This window comes from Polypterus senegalus, chromosome 6, assembly GCF_016835505.1.
Source record: "Polypterus senegalus isolate Bchr_013 chromosome 6, ASM1683550v1, whole genome shotgun sequence".
In the NCBI taxonomy this organism is placed as follows: Eukaryota; Metazoa; Chordata; class Cladistia; order Polypteriformes; family Polypteridae; genus Polypterus; species Polypterus senegalus.
In genome coordinates, this window is record NC_053159.1 from 27,399,862 (window position 1) to 27,423,081 (window position 23,220).

Genomic DNA, 23,220 nt, shown 5'->3' on the forward strand with positions numbered 1-23,220 from the left:
TTGTTATTATTCTTGTCTCATTTCCTTTTCTGTTTCAATGTTTTTCTGGGGATTGCATTGTAAAGGGGGTTCAAGGGGGTGGTCATATTAATTAGTATCTGTTTATTTGTTCCAGATTTGTGTAGGATTGGTTAAAGCTTCGGGTCCTCCCTGCGTGGAGTTTGCATGTTCTCCTCGTGTCTGCGTGGGTTTCCTCCAGGCACTCCGGTTTCCTCCCACAATCCAAAGACATGCAGGTTAGATGGATTGGCGATTCTAAATTGGCCCTAGTGTGTGCTTGGTGTTTGGGTGTGTTTGTGTGTGTCCTGCGGTGGGTTGGCACCCTGCCCAGGATTGGTTCCTGCCTTGTGCCCTGTGTTGGCTGGGATTGGCTCCGGCAGACCCCCGTGACCCTGTGTTCGGATTCAGCGGGTTGGAAAATGGATGGATGGATGGATGGTTAAAGCTTGTTTAAAGTTTTTTTTGGTTGTCTCTCTATTATAAAAAAAAAAAATCTTCGGACGAGACAAGACTTTTTACCTGTGACGAGACGTGATCTTCTGAAGAGAGACAGAGAGACACTTTCACATTCCGGCAAGACGGTCAAGTCACGTCATACTTACAACCTTTGGAAGCGAATCCCATGAGACGGTGACTTTTGCAAGTCATGCCCTACTTACAACCATTTTCAAACAAAACCACGGTCATCTAACCTCTCAGTTGTTGGAATGCTTTTGGCAGACACGTTCAAGATGACACGTCAATGACTAAGTGAAGAAGAAAGAGCAGCGTGTCGAAAAGAGACCCAAAAGCGTTGGAGAGAAAAGAATGCAAAAAAGAACAAAAATAACCAATGTTCAATTTCTGAAAATAAGGAAAGTAATAATCAGCCCGTCCCATGAGACTAGACTTTGTGCCAAGAGATTTAACCACGCTCAGGGTCAGAAAAAGACAAAGTAGAACGTCATAAAGAATTCAAAAACGTTGGCGCGATACACATGGAGAGGATGTTAAAGATAATGGAAGTAGGAAAATTCGAAAGTCTCAAAAAAATGATAGTAAAGATTGCATTAGTGCAAACAAACGGAATTAATACTTGGTGAAATAACGGAACAGTGAAAAGAGATCGAAGAGTGTTTGAGGATATCTGGGGGAGAAGAGAGACAAGGCAGTGAGACAAAAGGACAGCTGCTGCACAGGATTTTAAATGTTCGAACGGGGCACTGGAACAGCAGCAAGCCAGCAGCTGATCGAGCAAAGAGGAGGTTTCCCATTGCATCACCGTTTAAGAAGGGGTTTAGGAGGAGCGACCGCGTCTCCTTGGTGGGCATTCAGTCCCCCTCTTCACAACAGTGTGTAATGCTGGCATTGGCGAGCAAAGCGAGCAGGGCGCAAAGCCTCCTAGTTTGCCTCCCCCAGACCAGGTGGGGGTGACCGCCCTGGTGGCTATGGGGACCAGGGGTGCAGAGCTTTGAAGCTCAACCCTGTACGGGCCCATGGTCACCGCCAGGGGGCACCCCAATGCCATGGGAGCCCTGGATCTCAGCACTTCTGCCATACCCAGAAGTGCTGGGGGGGAAAAAGATCGAGAACACCCAGAGTGCTTCCGGGTCTGCAGCTGGCACTTCCGCCACACTGGGGAGTGCCGGTGGAAGACTGTCGGGAGGCACCTGGAGCACATTGAGGTGATTATAAAAGGGGCCACCTCCCTCCGTTTGTTGGCCTGAGTCGGGAGTGGAGAAGGATGGAGCTCAGGAGGAGAGGCAAGGAGGCGGCCTGAAGAGAAAAAGGCATTATTGTGAAGCCTGGACTTTTGGGGGACTTTGGGGTTGTGGTGCACTTCTGTAAATAATAGTATGTATAATAAACGTGTTGTGGGTGACTCAAACGTGTCCGCCTGTCTGTGTCCGGGCCGACTACCCCAATATATATATATATATATATATATATATATATATATATTCTTGTTTAATTGACTGAATTGTTCGGCTGGTGATTTTCTTTTTTAAATACATAAAGGACACCTCTATCAAAGGGGATCAAATTGGGGCTAAGGTTCTGTCTGGTTCCGTTCCCGATACAATTGGTTCCTTCCTAAGAGTAGGAGACTCTCGCGTGTGCCGGGCTCCTCCTCATACGTTAAGAGGAACTCGCTACACTATCAACTGTGGGGTTCCTCAAGGATCAGTCCTTGGGCCTATTCTTTTTTCACTGTACATGTTGCCCTTAGGATCCATTTTTAAAAAAACACAATACTTCTTTCCATTGTTATGCAGAGGATACACAGATATATGCTCCACTGAAGCAAAAGCAAAACAATATTCTCTTACACCCTTATTGGAATGTCTGAAAGACATTACAATATACAGTAGAGATGTAGCTGCATTTACCCAAAATTACCAAAGTTCTGCAGCTCCAGTATGCTTCATGGGATTCTGGGAAAAGTTTGACGCGTTGGAATGATTCCACAGACAAAAAAAATCTTCATTTTAAAAGCTTTAGTAAAAATTCTAAGTAGAACAGTTCACACAAAAATAGAGAATGTTGGTATGGCAAATAAAAGAAAAGTTCTTGTTTAAGAGAAGTTCTTGTTTAAAGTTTATAAATCTTGTTTCATTTCTTTACTTATTACAGTGGCGTGGCGGCAGGATGGTGTCCCTGAAGAACCCGGGACCACGACCTTCAAGGAACCAGGTGGGTGAGTACGGGGCGAGTTTGGGGCAGGGAGTGCGCGGGGGTCAGGAAGGGCGGTGCAGGCTCTGCTCCACGAGCATAACCGGGGCTACCAACCCATCTCGTGGAGAAGGTAGAGGGACCCACAGGCGTGGGCTGGCTTCTGGGGAACACACACAGTAGCTCAGTTTGCTTATACAGCAGAACCATTTCTACACGATGCTTCTCCCATTTTCAAGCTGTAAATGGGCCTTTCGGTCCCTGCCAGCGCTGGGACCTGCTCTAAACAACAAGTGACTCAATTAACACACTGTATCACACATACAGCTGAGAAGGTTCAATCTCATGTTAACTTACAGGGAGTAAAAGACCATACCATACTCTATAGCTATGAAAGAAAATTAAATTCTATTCAAATTAAGCAAACACTAATATGAGTTTAACTTAAAGCATTAACTCTCTAAGATTGGTTCTTACAGGAGGTCGCTACATTTTCTTATTTTAAATGACAAAAAACAGACATTGTGTGTTTTGGACCTTCTGATCTTGAGCTCCTGCAACTAATCCTGGCCCTTTGACAACATATGGTAAACCCTTGGCGTGATTTTTTCTAATGCCCTCAAACATGATAAACAGATGAACTCCATTGTGAAAGCTTGCTTCTGTCAACTCAGGGTGTTGGCTAAAGTAAAGCCTTTTCTTTCTGCAAGTGATTTTCAGACACTAATTCATGCGTTTGTTTCATCTCGGCTTGACTATGGTAACTCACTAAGCACTGGAGTTAGTCAGCCATCCTTTGCTCATCTTCAGCTCATCCAGAACATGGTGGCCAAGCCTCCAACAGGCACACAAAAACAGAATCACATCACACCAATCTTAGCTTCTCTTCACTGGCTTCCTGTTCGCTACAGGATTGAATGGTTTAGCCTCCTCATGTCTTACTGACCTCTTACACCCACACTCTCCAGGGCCGGATTTAGACTTGATATGGTCCTAAGCTATTTGAGACATGGGGCCCTTTATAAGTCCAGATATTCTATGTAAGTGCCAAATATGATTTGTTTTGGGGGGCCCTAAGCTATAGCTTGTGTAGCTTATACGTAAATCCTGCACTGACACTCTCCCTCGCGATCACTGAGGTCCTCTGGCCTGACGTTATCAGTCGTGCCGAGTTCTACACTTGAGCTTAGAGGGGACCATGCCTTTGCAGTAGCTGCCCCTAAACTTTGGACTGGTCTACTCTTTTCTATTAGGCTCAGAACCAGCTTTGGTCACATTTAAATCCCACTTGAAAGCCTTTTAAACTTGTTTTTATTTTTGGTGTATTTATTTACTGCATGTATATTGTCAAACGCTTGGGGGCGCTGTTGTCCTGTTAAATCCAACAGCCAGACATAGACACAGGGTAAAAGCAATAAGAAGATCTTTAATTCTTCTCTTTTCAAGCAGTGCCTCAAAAGCACCCCAGCCACAATAAACAGGCAAGAGAATATACAATAATAACAATAATGATAATAATAATAACAATAAACACAATGTCTCCTCTACACCTCCCAGCAAGCTCTGTCTTACTCCTCCTAAATCTAGCTCGCTTGCTGGGTCTTCAACAGTCCTTTGAATAGTCCTTGACCCAGAAGTGCTTCATTCTTTCACCCATGTGACGTGCCAGCACTTCCGGGTCAGATGGAGAATCCCATTTCTTTAATCAGCCCGGAAATACTTTGGGGCTTCCGTCCTCATGACTTCCTAGTACTTCCGGGCTGCAAGGGAAGCATGACTCCTCAGGTCTTTTTACAGCTCCCCCTGGAGGCACCCATAGCACCCAACAGAGCTGAGAAACCGGACTCCAAGTCCCAGGATGTCTTGCACTCCCGGGAAGCTGCGTTTTGGGGAAGGCAGTGTCCTGGATGCGCTGCCTTCCCCCATCCTTCTATCCTTTGGGCGTCCCGGCTGGCCGTCCCTCACAATATAGATATTCTGATATATGGCCAGCCTTTCATCCCGGCCAATACCCCCAGGCCGCCAGATGGAGACCTCCCTGCAGCATGGAGGTGCCCCGAAGGCCAGCAGGGAATCCTAGACAATGGAGTTTTTATCCACAGCCCTGCTGGATACAATGGGGGCTGCTAGAGGTTGCTGCAAGGAGGAACAAAGAGTATTTTCCCTACACCCCGGAAGTACGTCCGAGTCACATGGACAAGAGGAATGACGTGCTTCCGGGTTGAAGAAAAAAAGGACCCGGAAATGTTCCTAGTCACATGGACAGAGAGAGCAAACCACTTCCGGGTCGAGGACTATAAAAGACCATGGGAAATCCCAGACGGCAAACTGAGCTGGGTGGAAGGGTGGCAATACATCTGGGAGTGGAGGATTGTTATATGAATTGGAGAATTGTTTATTTATATGAGTATTGTGGAGAGGAGGGTGCTTTGTGCACTATTTATTAATAATAAAGTCAACTATTGGACTTGTACTTGGTGTCTGACGTATTGTCCGAGGGTTCTAGAGGAATAGCGCCCTCTATCTGTCACTATATATATATATATATACGTGTATTTATGGAAGCTGTACAGCAATTTGGTTGACTTCGGCTGTTGTATATGTGCTCTGTGCTCTATAAATAAAGTTGAATGACTTGACCTTATGAATTGTCATACATGGGGGGGTCACAGGAAACATAAATGACACAAATTCAGAGAAGAGGGTCACATGTCACATACCTTTCATGCATTATTAGAGGAGGGTCACAGACCACCAAAGTTAAAAACCAACATACTTAAGTATCACAACTTAGGAAGAAAATTTGCCACAAACAATACCATACATGACATGAGGAGTAACGCAGATCACAGAAGGATCAAATGGGCAGACAGGAGTGTGAAACACCCATCCAGTGATTTGTCACTGCTCAGTGAGTAAGATATGCACAAGGAGATGTGTCACAGCAATGGCAATATAGTGTAAGGAGTGTGACAGGCCACATGAGTATCACATACAGTATGCAGTGTCAGACTCCAAAGGATTGTGACAGTCCATGTTAAGAATCACATATGCAGTGTCAGAGACCAATGAAGGTTCCCATACTCAAAGACATTTTCAGAAAGGAGTGTTAGAAATCACAGTAGTGTCAAGTATCATACATGCAGAGTGGGGTGCCATGGGTCACCAAAGTCAAGCACACACCCATTAAGGTGTCATAGCTCATACAGTAAGACGAGCACTAGGTGACAATTCACAGTGATACCAATCCAGAGGAATGTCACAAGCCACTAAAGTGCCATACATGAATATTACAAATCATTCGGGTATCATACAGATTGGCAGTGTACCAATAAAACAAGGGGTCACACATAACACTGTACATAAAAAGTCACATTAGTGGCACCCTTTGTGGGAGGCATGTCAAAGCACAATTAAGTTAGGCCACACACAAACAAATGTCTCAGGTGACTGAGGTGAGACTCACATCTTCAGAGGTGCCATGGAGTGAGGCATCTGAAGGGGCAAGTTCAAAAGGCCAGCAGGGTGCAAAATAACACACCTGCACAGAAAGCAGCCTTGATGAGGCCCTGAAGGACAAAGGCCATTTATGTGTGACACACAGCTGGGCACCTTACACCCGCCGGTCTGCTTTTTCATCAGGATGGATGCCAGCAGCTCTGATCTCAATCATGCAGGTTTTTTCTTGTTGCTAGAGCCACAAGTGTACTAACCAGATGAAGAGACCCCATCAATCAGACAAAATGGTCACTCACCAGAGAGTTTTCGGCAGACTGAAGGTCTTGTCCACTCTGTTAAAAAAAAAAAAATAAAGTTAGAGGAAACTTGTTTAATGGCCCTCAAGTTGTTTGGTCTATTCTTAAATGATGCCAGGAGGGCACTACTACCAGTGAGTTTCTCCTTGAAAACAAGTCGCTAAGCGCTGGCATTAGGGCATTAGTGGAGAAGGTTAACAGGTTGGCATGTGGCAGGACTGCAATGTGAACTGCTTGCTTTGTGCTTCATAGACAGAGGAGGGCGCTCTTAGCATTCTGCTTCCATTAAGCTCATCAACGCTTTTTAAGGTGTGATAAAAGTGTCCAGAGGGTGAATTCTAATTACGAAAGATCACACTTCTTAGCCCTTCCAGATAAGCCATATGAAGAGTGACGGAGGTGAGGCAGGAGGAATAATGTGGATTCTGTCCGGGCTGTGGAACAGCAGACCAGTTGCTGGAGGGTGTATGGTAGTATAATAACTACATGTGTTTTGTAGCTCTGGAGAAAGCATATGACTGCTTCCCTTGACGTGTATTGTTGGGGTGGGGGGGTGCTGCTGGAGTATGAGCTAACAGGGCCGCTCTCACATTCTATTTGTTTCCCATGTGAATGTAGTGAGAGCTGGAATGGGAGGGACTGCAAGGTGATCTGCTTGCAGTGTACCCTTCAGACAGAGGAGGGCGCTCTTAGCACTACTCTTCCATGAAGCTCATTGAGGCTTTTTATGGTGTGTGTTGACATCATTGTGCCCAGCGGCACCCAAGGAGTGACACAGGGGACGTAGGAGGCAATGGAGAAGAAAGAAGAGGACTGATGGCATCTTATTTCCATCCTCCCCCTTACTTTTCCTTAAGGAGCTTTAATAGAAGAAATGAGTCGCCAGCCTGGGAGGTCCCTGCCAGGCACACAGCTGCAGGCTCTGCTATTCACCCAGTGAAGTACAGAAGCTAGCGTCATGTTGCTGCTAAATGCACTAGTGCCATCCTGTCTGGGTTGTCATGGCCACTTACTTAGCCGTTGCTGGTAGACTCTCATATTCCACTGAATTGCTGTGCCAAGGGGGATGCCCAGACACCTCTCAATAATTATGCTGACACCGATGCAGTAATTTCACAATTTCACTGATGTGTGGGTTTTATTCTAGACACATACAGTGCATGTGCCCAGAGATCGTCTAGCATCCCAAACAAGATGCCCCTCTCCTTATGCCAAGTTATTGCCAGGACCAGCTCCAGCTTCTCCAATTATGATACCATCACCATCACAACAGAATTGCCTTTTCTTGAAATTCCATCTGCCTACCAGACACAGAAGGATGGGCATATAAGAACAGCAAATGTATTCCTGCCAAGGACTTCTACTAGTGGTACAAATGACGGGGTTGACTGGCACAAGGCTTATAAAAGTGTCCCTAGCAGTCTGTGGCACTGCCTCTGAGGCATCCTCTTCCGCTGCACGTGAGAAGTGAGAGTGCCCGTCGCAATAAGGTCAGCTAAAATGAATGGGTGCGGGAGGGGTGCCATTTCAAAACATGAAGTCCTGGGTGGCAGCAGAATCTGCCCCCAATTTAATCTTGTGTCCTGTAGGGGGTGCTCCACCTCCCCAAACACCCGACAGATAGGCTCGGACACAAGTGTATAAAATAAATAATAGGATTTTATTAATGGGAAACTCTAATAGCAAGCGTTTCCCACAGCACCAGTTAGAGAAGCAGCCCACAGCAAACACTCTGCAACACTTTTATCTTCTCTTCCTGTTTCCCTCTGTCCTGGCCACTTCTCTGCCTCCTCCGCTCCTTCTAGCAAGCTTTGTCCTCCACCTCCCGACTCTGGCTCCTCAAATGAAGGCAGCAGGCTTCTTTTATGTTACACCCAGAGGCACTTCGGCGTTCCAAAGCTGTAGCTCGGAAGCACTTTTGGGATGAGTTGAGAGCCCAACAAAGTAGGGTTTCCCAGTCCCTGCAGCACCCCCCCACCCCCCAGCAGCACCTACAGAACCCAACAGGGCTGAGTCAAAGACTCCCATGGTGCCCTGTGGGAAACCGTGATGATGCTGCAACCCAACAGTCTGGGGGAGGCAATGCCCCATACATGCTGTCTCCTTCCATGGTGTTAGGGTCCCGACGGGGCAAGGGTGCTTGCCGTCTCTCATAATCTCCATCCTCTGTTAATCCGTCATTTTTGTATTTGGAAAAATCTCCATTTTGGTGGTCTGTTCTTACTAAACTGAAGTGATAATCTGTGAAATTATGAATTACATGACTGTGATTGGCTGCAGTGAGCTGGCGCCCTGCCCGGGGTTTGTTTCCTGCCTTGTGCCCTGTGTTGGCTGGGATTGGCTCCAGCAGACCCCCGTGACCCTGTGGTTAGGATATGGTGGGTAGGATAATGGATGGATGACTGTGATAGGACCATGTAAAGCTTGACTCCATGCCTTACATTGTATACTCCTTTCTTGACAGGCAGGACTCATTCCCACCTTGGCCGAGCAGAATGTGTACTGTACTTAGAACCTGGATGGAAGATCTGACAGTTACATGTCCTGGTGTGGATGGCAAATTTCTAACTAAAGGGAGATATTTAACAGTAACTCTTCTAGGCATGGAACAGAAATGGAAGGTCAGTAGCTAGGAATAGGAGATATGAGTCTCCCAAAACTAAAGTCGGAAGCAGGGAGGTGTAGCATTGTGTACGTGGCCTCCTGCCTCTTATGTTATTCAGGTTTCTGCTGGGATGCCCTGCTCTTCTCACATAAATGGATCGTCAAAGACTGCCGCACTATTTGATATCAATCATTCCACTTTATGGAAAACTTCAAACGACTGCTAAATCGTCCAGGACTGGACTGGGCTGGTCCAGCAAATTCAGCCCAAGAGTTGCCGGTTTGAAATTAAAAGACGTCTCCAAGAACCCCAAAATTTCATGGTGGAGTCTGTAGGTAGCGCTTGCAAAAACTTGATATCGAAGTGCAGGCATTTACAATTGAATAAACTTGTATGCCAGGAGTGCCAGTAAAATGCTTATGCTGTCCCAAGACTACACTTTGCCATTGAACATCTAGACAAAGACCAGGCCTTCTGGAATAATGTGTTCTGGACAGATGAACCAAAGACAAAGTTGTTTGGCCACAATAACAGTAGACATGTTGGGCGCAAACCCAAGACAGCATTTCAGAAGAACTTCATGCCGACTGTGAAGCATGGCGGTGAAAAAGGTACGGTTTGGGATTGCGTTTCTGCCTCAGGGCCAGGCAGCTTGCAGTCACTAAGTCAACTAGGAGTTCTGCCATCATATGAAAATGTGCTTAAAGGGGGGGGGGTTGTGAGGCCATCTGTCTGAAAGGTGAGGTTGAACTGGAATTAAACCTTTCAGCACGCTAATGAACTGAAGCACACTAGCAAATGTATCAAGGAATAACTAAAAAAGAAGACATGGAAGGCTATGGACTGGCCTAATCAAAGCCCTGGTTTGAATCCCACTGAAATGTTGTGGGGGGACTTGAAAAGGGCAGCATGACTAAAAAATAACCAACGAGCATCTCGCAACAGAAGGAATTTTTCATGGAGCTGTGGTCAGAAATTTCACCGAGATGATGTCAGAGACTGGTGGGCCGTTATTCATAGCGCATACAAGAAGTCATTTCAAAGCAGTACTTGCTTCTGAGGTCAAGGGTTCACAGTAGACCACCACATCTATTGATATTTTTGTTGAATAAAATTAAAAAGGCAGATGTTCCTTGTGTTTTTATTGTTATATCACATTTACCTCTGGGCACTCTTTACATGAAGATTCAACTGGTTGCCTATTCAAAAACTCAACAATTTCCTAGGGGTGTACTTAATTTTTTAACATGACTGCATATGATCAGTTAACTACAAATAAAAAGACTGAAGAGAAGGAACAGGAGTCCCCCACCCACAACTAAACCCCACCATCTCCAACAAACAGAGCCCCACAAATGTCACACCTGGACTGGCCAGGCAGGTTCTCCAGGATCTCTTTCAGTTTTTGCACACTGACAGTGAAAGGAAGGAGAAGTGCTGGCAGAGTGGGATGTAAGCGATCAATGGATCCATAAAGGCCGCGGCTGAGCCAGCATTCCTAACATGAGTTGACGTCATGAATGAATCAAACATACAAGGTAACAAAATAAAGTCCACCGCTGTATTATCTGCAAGGCCAAACAGCAATCAGAACAAAAGAAATAACTGATTAAAAACCAAGAAAGGCAGCAAGACCAAAACCCAAAACACTAGGCAATGTTAAGGATTAAAAAAGATTAAACCTCTAAAATGCCAATACAGAGCACAAAGGGTCTTGTACAGCTGCAAAAGGGCACAATGCTAGCTGTCATGCTGAGGGGTGAACTCCTTTTGAATTCCTCCCACCTTCTATCACTTGACTGCTTCATAATAGGGGTTGCGTAGCAAGCAGCACAATGACGGGTGGGCTAACAGTGGAGTCCAGAGCAATGCACAACCCACAACTCTAAAAGATCTCCTTTCTAAAGACTGACAGAGCCCACTTATGAGCAAATAGGTTCTGCTCACAGAATAATGATGTTATCCCACCCTCTTATTCAGACCATCCTAGATGATGGATTTCACGTAAATACGGTTAGGCCTCATCTATTAGATCTATTATTAAAAAAAAAATCTTGGGAGGGAGACTAGGGAGACGAGATGTGATCTTCCCGAAAGACAATTTGACATCCCGCGAGAGAAACTTGAACGTCACGCAAGACAAGGCAGTGAGACAACATTTAAAACCAGTTCACGGACATCTAACCTAGCAGTTGTTGGAATGCTTTTGGCAGACACACATCATGTGCTCCCAGCTCTTAAAACAACAAGCGACAAGCAGAACACGCAGCTCGCCAGCAGCAGCAAAAACCTGATCCGATGGCATCTCCTTAGCGTGCGTTCAGCCACATTCACAACACGAGCAGCGTTATACGTCCTGCGAGAAAGAGATTTAACCACACCCTGGGCAGGATAAAAAGGACAAGTATTGTTTTTACAAAAGTTTTAAAAGTAAAACTGAAAATAATGCATACAGTATGTGACAATTCCCATGAAAGTAACAATCTCTTTAAATTGTATGTAAACCAAACCCGGGGGTGGGCGAGCGAAGTGAGCAGGGGGTAGAGCCCCCTAGTAATGATAAATAATGATCAATTACATTCATGTAGTGTTTTTTTAACCCAGTCAAAATGCTTTCCATAGTCGGTGGGGAACCACCTTCAACAATGTGTGGTATCCATCTGGATGATATGATGGCGGCCATTTTTGCTCCAATATGCTCATCACACATTAGCTGTAAGGTGGTGAAAGGTTGAGAGAGATAGTTAGTCAGAAAGAGACAGGTGAGGATTAGGAGTTAGAATGACCAGGCCGTGGTGGACAATTAGACAGGACATTGAGAAATGATGAGAGTCAGGATCTCAGTTTTAGGACTCATCTGAAGGACGGTGCCAAGTTTTACAGCACGGTGTCCGCATCACACTTCCATTAACCTCCTTAATGTGTGTTTTGAAATTGCGAAACAAAAAAAAAACAGTAATGGAAACACCTGAATTTTGAAAAAACTCTCACATTTTGCAAAAAAGTTTATACGCTCACTTGAGGTGGTTTTTCAGGCAATTCGACAATGCAATAAATTCGCAAAACTGCAATGGAAACACTTTTTTGACATTTAGGTCCCGTGACATGACGTAAACCATTAATCTGTCGTCAACGACCATCTGCAGAACGATAGATGGCCAGCCTTTCCTGTTACCCGTCACTTGGTGCACGAATAGGGATATGTGTGCCGTCAATTGCAACCATACACCTGAGGAATTTTGTGTGCCTCATCAAATTTGCTGTGCCTCCTCCACGTCAGGTAAAGTGATGTATTGCCTCCTTAGCTTGGAGCATATGGCCTGAGACACCCTGTATACACAATTGTGAACGGTGGTTTTGTTCACAGCAAAAATCTTGGCAACAACCCTGTACTCCGCACAGGTAGCCAGTTTATAATGCGTGACGGCCGTGTGCTTCTCAGTCGGCTCCCTCATGTATCCTACGGTAGGGGACACAAGAGGGCCCACTGTGTTGCTTAATTCCATGAATGTTGAGCTGCTCACCCTAAAATGTTCTACCCACTGCTCCTCAGTAAAATCATTGTGGGTGATTTCAAAGAAATCCTGAATACGTGGCCACTGCCAAGTATAGGGAGTTTTCCTTCCCTTTATTGTATTCACTCGCTTAAAAACGAACACAGTGATTGTAGCTGCAACTGAAGTAAAAGAACCAACACCCATCACATTGGTCGCCATTTTTAATTAAAGGGGTTGAAACAAACTTTATTCACATAAAATCACTCAGAGAAAACACAGACAATTCGTGTTGGAGTTTTGTCGACTTTTCAGAAGTGTTGTTTCGGATTTGCACATAACTGCAATGGACCACAGGGTAAGTGCCCCCTGCTGGCCTCACCAACACCTCTTCCAGAAGTAACCCAAACTATTCTGGAATGGTCTCCCATTCAAGTGCTGGCCGAGCTCAAACATGCTCAGCTTCGGGTGGATTTGCAATTGTGAATTGCAGGTAAGTATGGTTGTTTCATCAAATAGACCAACAGACTACTCTATCAGAAAAAAATGCCCCACTCACACACAGCAATGCTTATAACCCATCCTTTCAAATAGACCTCTGAGGTAAGAAACTCAAATTTGCAATGCTTGTAGCCCACACTCTTCAATAGACTCCAACAAATGATGGACTTGCAATACATTCAAAGAGATACTATCTACAATACTCAACAAGCTCCATCTAAATCATTCAATAGACTGGCACACCACATGCTCAGAAAAATATGTCCTACCACAGGGCAAGTGCCCCCTGCTGGCCTCACCAACACCTCTTCCAGCAGTAATCCAAAATTTTCAGGAATGGTCTCCTATCCAAGTACTGACTAAGCTCAGACATGTTCAGCTTCAGGTGGATTTCCAATTGTGAAGTGCAGGTAAGTATGGCTGCTTCATCAAATAGACTAACAGACCACTCTATCAGAAAAAAATGCCCACTCACACAGCAATGCTTATACCACATCCTTTCATATAGACGTCTGAGGTTAGAGATAAGAATTGCAATACTTGTAGCCCACACTCTTCAATAGGCTCCAAGAAATGATGGAGTTGCGCTACATTCAAAGAGATTCTATCTACAATACTCAACAAGCTCCATCTAAATCATTCAATAGGCTGACACAACACATGCTCAGAAAAGTATGTCCTACGAGAAAATGAATACTCATGCTAGTATCCTTTAGTGCAGACTTCGAGATGGACTTCATCTCTATTCAAAAAAAGACATGGAAGGAATGCATCATTTGTCTCTGTGCTGTTCATTTAGAAGGCTGGCCTACTCCACTTACAGAAAAACAGGACCCCTCATTCTTGACAGCTGACCCCTCCAAAAATTAGACAGATTGCATTAATGTTTTTAGACAACACTCTCTAAAAGCTCCGCAGAGATAATGGATTTGAACCTCATGCAATTAGCTACCAGGAACAGCCATCCATCACTGCTTAATTCTTTCAAGAGAAAAACAGATTCTAAGTGAATAACAACAAGCCATAACCATGCAACTATGCTGAAATATCAAATCATGAGGCACCACTTCCTACACTTATCACCATCTCTAACAAGTTCATTTGAATGAAAGACTAAGTCCATCAACAGAAAACAGGCCTTGCATGGAGGACGTTGTTCCTCTATTTCAACCTCTCCAACAGCCTCCCACAGATGTAGTACTCGTAGCATTAGGATTGTATCACACACGTGCGATTAGGAGGCAGCTAAAGGGCTTGAGTAACTTTAATACTAAGTCAGGCTAAGGGGTGGCCGAATGTGCTGACTGTCTCTTTCAGTCTCTTACAGACCATTCCGGGAAAATCCCACCTGGTTCTGGCGCTCCTCTGATGATGTCACTTCCAGTCTTGGCGCTTTTGATGATGTCACTTCCGGTCATTGCGCCTTTTGATGATGTCACTTCCTCTTCTAGCCCTTAAAACCGCCATCCTACTTCCACTTAATCAGTTCTGTTTTGGACTTTGTCTTGTAAACAACTCAAATTTTTAAACCTACTGCAGCCACGGTTATATTATACAGGTGGCAGCCCCAAACCTTTGTGACTGTCTGGAGTCAATTTGTTACAATTGTTAAATGTACAGAGCACAGTGAAATTCTTGCTTCTAGATGCAACAAATTCTTGATATCTCCGGGGTAAATGTCAAAACTCCATGCACGATGACTGCAGCTGTCATGACTTGGTTCTCCCGACAAAAGCTCCAAAAAGCACTTCAAAGGTACCAGGAAAAACTGCCAAAAACCCTGACTAGACACTGAAAAGGGCCTTGAAAAATCTTTATAAAATAAAAAAGTTTATTATATCAAAGGCTCTGTAGTACATGAAGCTTTGAAGAGGTCAAAGAGATTGCCTGAAATGGCAAGGTAATCACAGTAACCAAAATCATAATACAGAATCTAGAGGCATAGTCAAAAACTGAGCACGGGTTCAAAAAGCCATAAACACAGTCCCAATGCAGAATTCAAAGACGTTGTCGAGAAAGAGGGCACAGGCTTGAAATACCAGAAAATCACCAAAGTAACAGCAAAGGCACAGTAAATACACAAGAACTCTCCACTCCCCCTAGTGTGTTCAGAATGAACTGCCAGGAACTTTGGGAGGCCGTCCCATAAATAGGGTTGAGGGTCGTTCTTGGTGGTGATTGGCAGGTGGGGGAACCACCCACAAAACACAAGGGACATAACCTAGGCCCTTTCCATTTAAAAATTAATACAACGAAGAATGTACATAATAAATAAAAGAAACATTAACAGAAATAAATAGCATAAATTTAGACGACACAAACAAATACAACTGTGAACTCCAGGCAGGACAGAAATGCTAGCGTAGACCAGCGAACAGGAAACGTGTTTTTACCTCAAGAAAATTGTACCATGTGATAAAATATATTACTTCCACTTTACTTTTATTGTCCCTAGCATGCCTCACCAAGGCACATTTTCTTAAATCAAAACCTTTGCCACCTCAGAATAGACGCAATTCTTATGTTTTAAGGATTGGTTCATACGCTTATAAGAATTGGTATCATACTACTCAGTTTTTATCAAACTTTAATGTGATGTTAGATTTTCAGATTCTTATTCCGTTTTTTAAATTATAAAGTAAAATATCAAGAAAGTTGTGGGGCGGCCTACTAGGCCCACATCTGGATGTTGGGCGCTAAAGGCGCCTGGGGAGCTTGTACCATATCTTTAAATACAATAGCTTTCTCTAATGGAGTGGCTCAACTGCAGGATAGATGGGGACCCAGTGTCTGCCCCCGGGTTTGGCGAGCAAAGCGAGCAGTGGGTGGAGCCTCCTAGTATTTTATAGATTCATTACACATAGAGGGCTCTATTCAATAAAAGAGCGCACAAAAAGGCGAGCTTCAAAAGGGCGACCTCAATTGAGGCGGCGAATAAAGGATTTCGTAGATAATTTAGTTCAAATGGCTCTGGAATATGTGAAGAGCAACAATGATAATAAATTTTCTGTAATAATTTTGTTGCATTTGCCTTTATTCGCTGCGCCCAATTGAGGTTGCCCTTTTGAAGCTCGTCTTTATTTACGCGCCCTTATTGAAGGATACCCACACAGAGTGATATATTTATTTATTTCTTTTCATTTTGCTGATTATGGTAATGAAAACTCAAAATTCATTATCTCAGAAAATTAGAATATTACACAAGACAAATAAAAAAAGATTTTTAATACAGAAATGATGGCCTACTGAAAAGTATGTCCATGTACGCATTCAGTACTCAAAGGTCGGGGATCCTTTTGCATGAATTACTGCATCAATGCAGCGTGGCATGGAAGAGATCATCAGCCTGTGGCACTGCTAAGGTGTTATGGAAGCCCAGGATGGTTTGATCGCGGCATTCAGTTCGTCTGCATTGTTAGCTCTGGTGTCTCTCATTTTCCTCTTGTTAGATTCCCTATGTGGTTTAAGGTCAGGCGAGTTTGCTGGCCAATCAAGCACAGCTATACCATGGTCATTAAACTAGGCATTGGTACTTTTGACAGTGTGGGCAGGTGCCTAGTCCTACTGGAAAATGAAATCAGCATCTCCATAAAGCTTGTTAGCAGAGGGAAGCATGAAGTGCTCAAACATTTCCTGGTAGACGGCTGCGCTGACTTTGGACTTGATAAAACACAGTGGATCAACACCAGCAGATGACATGGCTCCCCAAATCATCACTGACTATAGAAACTTCACACTGGACCTCAAGCAACTTGGATTCTGTGCCTCTCCACTTGTCCTCCAGACTCTGGGACCTTGATTTCCAAATGAAATCCAATGAGTTCAGGAGTGGCTTGACACAAGGAATGCTGTAATTTCCTGGATACGTCTGTGTGTGGTGGCTTTTGAAGCACAGCCTCCAGCCGCAGTTCACTCCTAGAAAATCTCCCCCAAATTCTTTAATGGACTTCACAATCCTCTCAAGGCTGCGGTTATCCCTGTTGCTTGGGCACCTTTTTCTGCCACATTTTTTCCTTCCACTCAACTTTCCATTAATTTGCTTGGATACAGCACTCTGTGAACAGCCAGCTTCTTTAGCAATGAGTCAGCACTCTTCATTCCCCATGATTGTGTGGCCTACTGAACCAGACTGAGAGAGTATTTAAAGGCTCAGGGCACCTTTACAAGTGTTTTGGGTTAATTAGCTGAGTGGCGTGTGACACCAGGAGTCTGTAAAACCCATGGCTGAAAATCACTGGAAAAGTCGTTGAATGTGACCTGAGCTTAGGAGAACTCACATGAGCTAATTCTGCATTTCAGTGCCCACTGACCAATCATGAAGAGTCTCTGAGTACTGTATATGCTTTTGTAATCATGTAATCTGCAAAACGCTTGTGGATGCACAATGAGTTGAGGCAAAAGAACCTTTTACTGTATTGTCTTTAACTCTTTTAGGGCGGATGTTGACTTTTGTCAACACAAGGGGGTCAAGAGCGGATGTCGACTAAAGTCAACATCCAGGGGGCAGAGGGTGTAAAAATTTTAAAAAAGCCATAAACATCGATAAAACTTGCCGTTACATTATAGGTAGACCCTGTTGGCTAGGAGGACTGTTTGACTCTTTGACTTCACATCGAATCCCGGCATGTACATGAGTAGCATAGAGTAAACTGTGCCTAGAATGGCATCAACATCGGGCGAGAGAGCAAAGCAAATGTGCAAAGCAAATTTATTTATTCATTTATTTATTGCATATTATTGCTGAATCAGACACTGACTTATCAGACTCCGATTTTGATGCAAGTGATCTGAAGATCGAAAAATGAATGTGAGATACCTGCATCAGCTGATCAGTCCCCAGGCGATTGTGCAGCTGACGAACAAGCAGGCAAAGTTCACCTTGGCAGGACTAGCAGACATAGATCTGTGGGAGGCAGGCTGGCAATTGGTCTTCATCAAACGACACGGAGTGCTAGTGGACACAACGGATTACCGGCCACTCGACTATGTCAAACTGTTTTTTCCAGAACCTGCCTTTCAGTTTATGGAATGAGTCTGTGAATTGACATACTGTAGTGGCTCATGGAACTTAAACCAGAGTGACATTTGTCATAAATACAGTAATTATTTTAAATTGATTTATGTGTGAAACCATTGCTTTGTGTGCCTTTTAGAAAACTGAGTTTGTTAGGAAAAAAAAAAAACCCTGGGACGAAATAAAAAGAAAAAATAATTAGCCCTAAAAGAGGAAATACTGACAAACACTGCCTAGCTGCAGCAAATACTATAATTGGTAGCCCTGCATACTTGTACATCAGCCAATCACATGGCAACAATTCAATGTCAACAGCTTGTTAATGCAAATATCTAATCAGCCAGCAATTTCATGCATGTAGGCCTGTAGACCTTGTCAAGACAACCTGCTAAGGTTCAAACTGAGCATCAGAATGGGGAGAAAAGGTGATTTAAGAGAAAGTAAGTTACTTTAAGTGACTTTCTAACAGACTCTCCTATGAATGGATCTCATTCCCTGTCAATGAGTGATGACAAGCACAGATCATCTATTTCCTTTCAGCTTACTCAGAACTCCGACATATGCCTGTGTATAGAAAAACAGACCCCTAGACACACACACACACACACAGAACCAACAATGCCCACACTTTGCACTCTCCAAATGAGTCCTCCAGGTGCCACACTTACAAATGTCTAGTTTTTGAGAAAGAACGACAGACCCCACTTTCAGAAAAATAGGCCTCATCTAGAAAGTGACAGTGACACATCTCCACCCCTTTGGTTAGAGAGTGGTCCCACTGACAAGCAAATAAGCTGTACGACAGACCCCCTACCAATACAAAGATAGATATCCATCCACGTCTGTCCAGTTAAAGGCCATCAGATCCCACAAAGAGGCAAATAAGCAATGCTGGAACCCCTTTGTCTTCAATGAACTTCTCCTAAAGTCAAACAAACAAATATACCCACCCAAAGAGCAATGCTTATTCTCCACACTCTCCAGCTGGCTGCATCAAACGACGGAACAATGAACAAAGAACAAATAACAATGCTCATTTCCCACACTCTCCAACTGACTGCATCAAATGATGAACTCCACCTAGAGTGCTATCAGATCACCACTTGCAAAATGTCTCCCCTCTTCAGCCATTTCTTTTGGAAGACTGATAGAAGAACAGCCCCCGTCCAGGGTCATCCATAGACCCTTCCTGAATTTAGACCTAGAGGACTCACTCAGAAACAAACTTCACAGTGCAGGAGCCCCACAGACTCCTCCTGAGGGTGGTCTTCATTTACATACAAAGAGGTGCTGCCCACACAAGTCAAAGCTTCTTCACCCAGGCTATTTTGGATGGATATCAAATATGGCAGAATAAATGTGTAATCTGTGCTTGAGCCTCATCCTCTCCAAAAGACTTCTTCTGAAGACAGACAGACTCAACCTACAAGCACAAGTACCCAACGAACAGGACAATGCTTATACTGTGCTCTGTTCAAAAGACTCAATCACCATACAAAAATGGCCCAACTTCATATGTCAGCTCCAGGAATCTGGCCTTGAGTCATCCCAGAATCTTCACTCTTTCTTTAGCCTTCTTCTACCACCTTGTACTTTGTTCAACACTCAAGGTCTACGGTGGCTTACTTATTTCTTCTTCACTCAGTCATATTCTTTTCTTTTATTTTACTCTCTCAGTTATGTACTTCCTGTTAGGTAAGGCTTCCTATAAAACCTTCTCTCTCATGTCTTAGGACCTCACATTATCTTCCCCACAATCCCATTTGCTGGGGCACCATTTTAATAATGTCAAATGTTCTTTAAGAAACCCTAACCCTAACTGTGGTTGTCTGCTTCACAAATTAACAAGAGCATCAATTCACAATTGGGATTGTGCCAGTTTTATGTGTCGAGGCTTCTGATCCAGTCACCTCCTTGGTCAAGTGTAGTGGTACGGTTGGTTGGCAATGCTGTGGATCCTGGTGGTGTGGCACAGGACATGGGATGCTGTGTGGGTTTATTTCACAGATTGATTGCTTCTCATCTTGACATGCTGATTTCTTTTTGACTTTGTAAAATAAAAAAAAAGATAAAATAAGTCAGCCCTATCCATCTCCTTCAAATGGGTGAGTGACTCCACCTGCAGAGTAGTATTCACGCCCAATCCCTGCCAGCACACTCCTGTTAAACCCTTACTTGCAAAAGAAAGATGATGTGCATAAGCCACCCTTCTCAAATCAGCTCATTTAGAAGACAGAACAATTTTCACAGAACAATACTGACACCCAATCATCACCTACAGAGGGGTAATTTAGACAAAGCCTGGATATTATTATTATTATTATTATTGATTTATTTAGTAGACTCCTTTATCCAAGGCAACTTACAAAGCAACTTATGATACATACAAGAATGATCAGAAGGTGCAAGTTTCAAAAGTAACAAAGAACAAGGTAAACACAGAGTAAGAAGGAGTCGTACTTCTACAATATATTTATACCTGCAGCTGGACTAAGACACACATCAGTATCCTAAGTTCTTTGTCAGTACGACAGCAGCTCTCCCTGTAGAAGAAATATTAAACAGTTCCAAAATACAGTATTTCATGAAAGGGCACGTTTTCAGAAGACACATAAGAATAATTAAGTGGGGTGCCGCTTCAAATAGTCAAAGGGAGATCATTAAGCTTTGGTGCAACAATGGAGAGGAACTCTCCAGTCTTGGCACATCTGGCAAGGGGTGGGACGTTCAGTAAACAGGCAGAGGCAGGATGGACACTTCTTGAAGGGACAAATGGAGTGACCAAAGACTGGAGATACTGAGGAGCAGAACCATGGAAAAAAATGCAGGTCAAGACAAGAAATCTGAACTGGATCCTTGCAGCAACAAGAAAACCAGTGAAGATACTGAAGCAGAGTAGCAGGAGTGAAACAAACAAGGGACAGAGGAGCTGGGCAGGCTGAATAGCAGTTGAAGGATGTCCCACCAAGAGAGAGTAGCAATAGACCAACTGAGAAAGAACCAGAGCCTGAACAAGGGGTTATTTGCAGGGCATAATTAGTGAGGAAGGGTCGAATCTTCTGGATTGTTGATGGGCAATTAGTGAACTTTTTTTTTTCCTTTTGAATGACTCTTTCCAGTGTATCATATGAGCATGAACAAATCGAATCAGGTGTGTTAAGGCGCATGCGTGTTCTGAGTGCTGTCATCATCATCTTTCAGTTCAATGTCACTGGTAGATGTTATAATAATTTAATATTGTTCTTTATCAGTATGCTGCTGCTGGATTATGTGAACTTCCCCTTGGGATTAATAAAGTATATATCTATCTATCTATAATATGCACTGATCAGCTAAAACCACCTGACTAACGTTGTGTCACCCCCTTGCCATCAAAACAGCTCTGACTTGTCAAGGCATGGACTTCATAAGACCTCTGATGGAGTCCAGTGGTATCTGGCACCAAGATGTTGGCAGCAGATCCTTTAAGTCCTGTAAATTGTGGTATGGGGACTCCATGGACTGGACTTGTTTTTCCAGGACATCTTATAGATGCTCGATCAGTTTTGAGTTTGGAGGACAAGTCAACACCCTGACCTCTCACCCTGTCACATTCCTCAAACCATTCCTGAACATTTTTTGCAGTACCAGTACATAACCTGTTAAAGTAACCTGTTGAAGGGAATACAGCTGCCATGAGGAAGTGTACGTGGTCTGCAAAAATCTTAAGGTAGGTGGTACATGTCAAAGTAAGATTCACATGAATACCAGGATCCAAGTTTTCCTTGCACAACATTGCCCAGGGCACAATACTGCCCATAATGCATCCTGCTGCCATCTTCTCTCCAGGTGAATGACACACAAGAACCTGATTCTCCACAAGATCTGAATGGAAACGTGATTCATTAGACCAGGACAACCTCTTCCACTGCTCTATGGCTCAGTTCTGGTTCTCATGTGCCCATTGTAGGGACTTTTGGTGGTGGAAAAGGACCAGCATGGGCACTCTGACTTTTCTGCGGTTTTTAAGCAATTTGTTTGACAATAGCTCTTCTGTGGGGCTGGACCAGACAGGCTAGCCTTTGTTCCCCACTTGCATCAATGAGCCTTGGGCACACATGACCCCATCGCCAATTCACTTATTGTCCTCCCTTGGACCACTTTTAGTAGGTACTAATCACAGCACACTGGGACCGCCCCACAAGACCTGCCGTTTTGGAGATGCTCTAACCCGGGTTGTCTAGCCATCACAATTTGTCCCTTGTCAAAGTTGTACAGATCCTTATGCTTGCCATATTTCACCTGCTTCCATTGAAGAACTCACTGTTCACTTGCTGCTTAATATATCCCACCCCTTGAAAAGTGCCACTGTAACGAGATAATCAATGTTACTGACTTCACCTGTCAGTGGCTAGAATAACTTATTTACATATTTACATTATTGCACAATTATGTATAAATCTCTTTATATATATATATACTGTATATATTAAATCCAACGTCTGCCTGTCTGTCCACTTTTCATGAGAGAACTACTTAACGGATTTTGATTGGGTTTTGATCTACAATTTGCTTGAACATTCTGGTTGATTTTGCGACTTCTCTCATCATAGTATCGTAGTTCGCTTGCAGGAGCGATGTATTCATGCTAATCCGAGACAGAGGCTGTGGGCTGAGGGAATGGGGAAGCGTGACATCAGGAGTGGGGAGCCAGGCCGGGCCCTCCTTGCTGTCTTGTTCACTACTACGTGGGTGGAGCCGCGGGAGACGGCTAGTTATGTACAAATTAATAAACAATGATATTTTTTATATATTTATATGCGCACAGTCAGATGGGAAACCCCTCCAAACCTTGCAGACTTCCCATATGCACCTGACTCTTTAATCAAGTGAATCAAAGGAATCAAAAGAATCGTTTTACTAAAACAGGCAGATCAAAAGAATCCAATCAGTAAAGTGAACTGAAATACCCCCTCACTTCTCTGAATAAAGAACGCAATGACACGATTGACTTTTTGAAGAATGAAAGCGAGGAGTGACAAGTAAAAAGACCCGAGCCACAGAGCAACACTCATACTTCATGCTGATAATCAAAAAGGCTTCATCCACAAACGAACACTCACACCCCATCCCCTCTAATAGAGACCACCAGTAGAAAGACATAATCGGCCAATAGTGGTAATACTGTCACATGTATAGAGTATACTGAAATCCTGTCCA

The 23,220-nt window shown here is 43.8% G+C and overlaps 1 protein-coding gene across 3 annotated transcripts in view; it reads right to left on the reverse strand.

Moving 5' to 3' along the window:
- The window catches only part of LOC120530902 (rap1 GTPase-activating protein 1-like), a 327,102-nt gene that overhangs the window by 148,009 nt on the left and 155,873 nt on the right, over positions 1-23,220 (reverse strand). For 2 of the 3 annotated variants that reach the window (XM_039755686.1, XM_039755677.1), the window contains exon 2: positions 6,408-6,443. The exons of the other annotated variant lie outside the window; for it this stretch is intronic. Coding sequence is in view for 1 of the 2 variants with exons in the window: in XM_039755677.1 (XP_039611611.1) it covers positions 6,408-6,443 (36 nt within the window). In the remaining variant the exon portion in view is untranslated. The remainder of the gene's footprint in view (positions 1-6,407; positions 6,444-23,220) is intronic. 3 annotated transcript variants of the gene reach the window in all.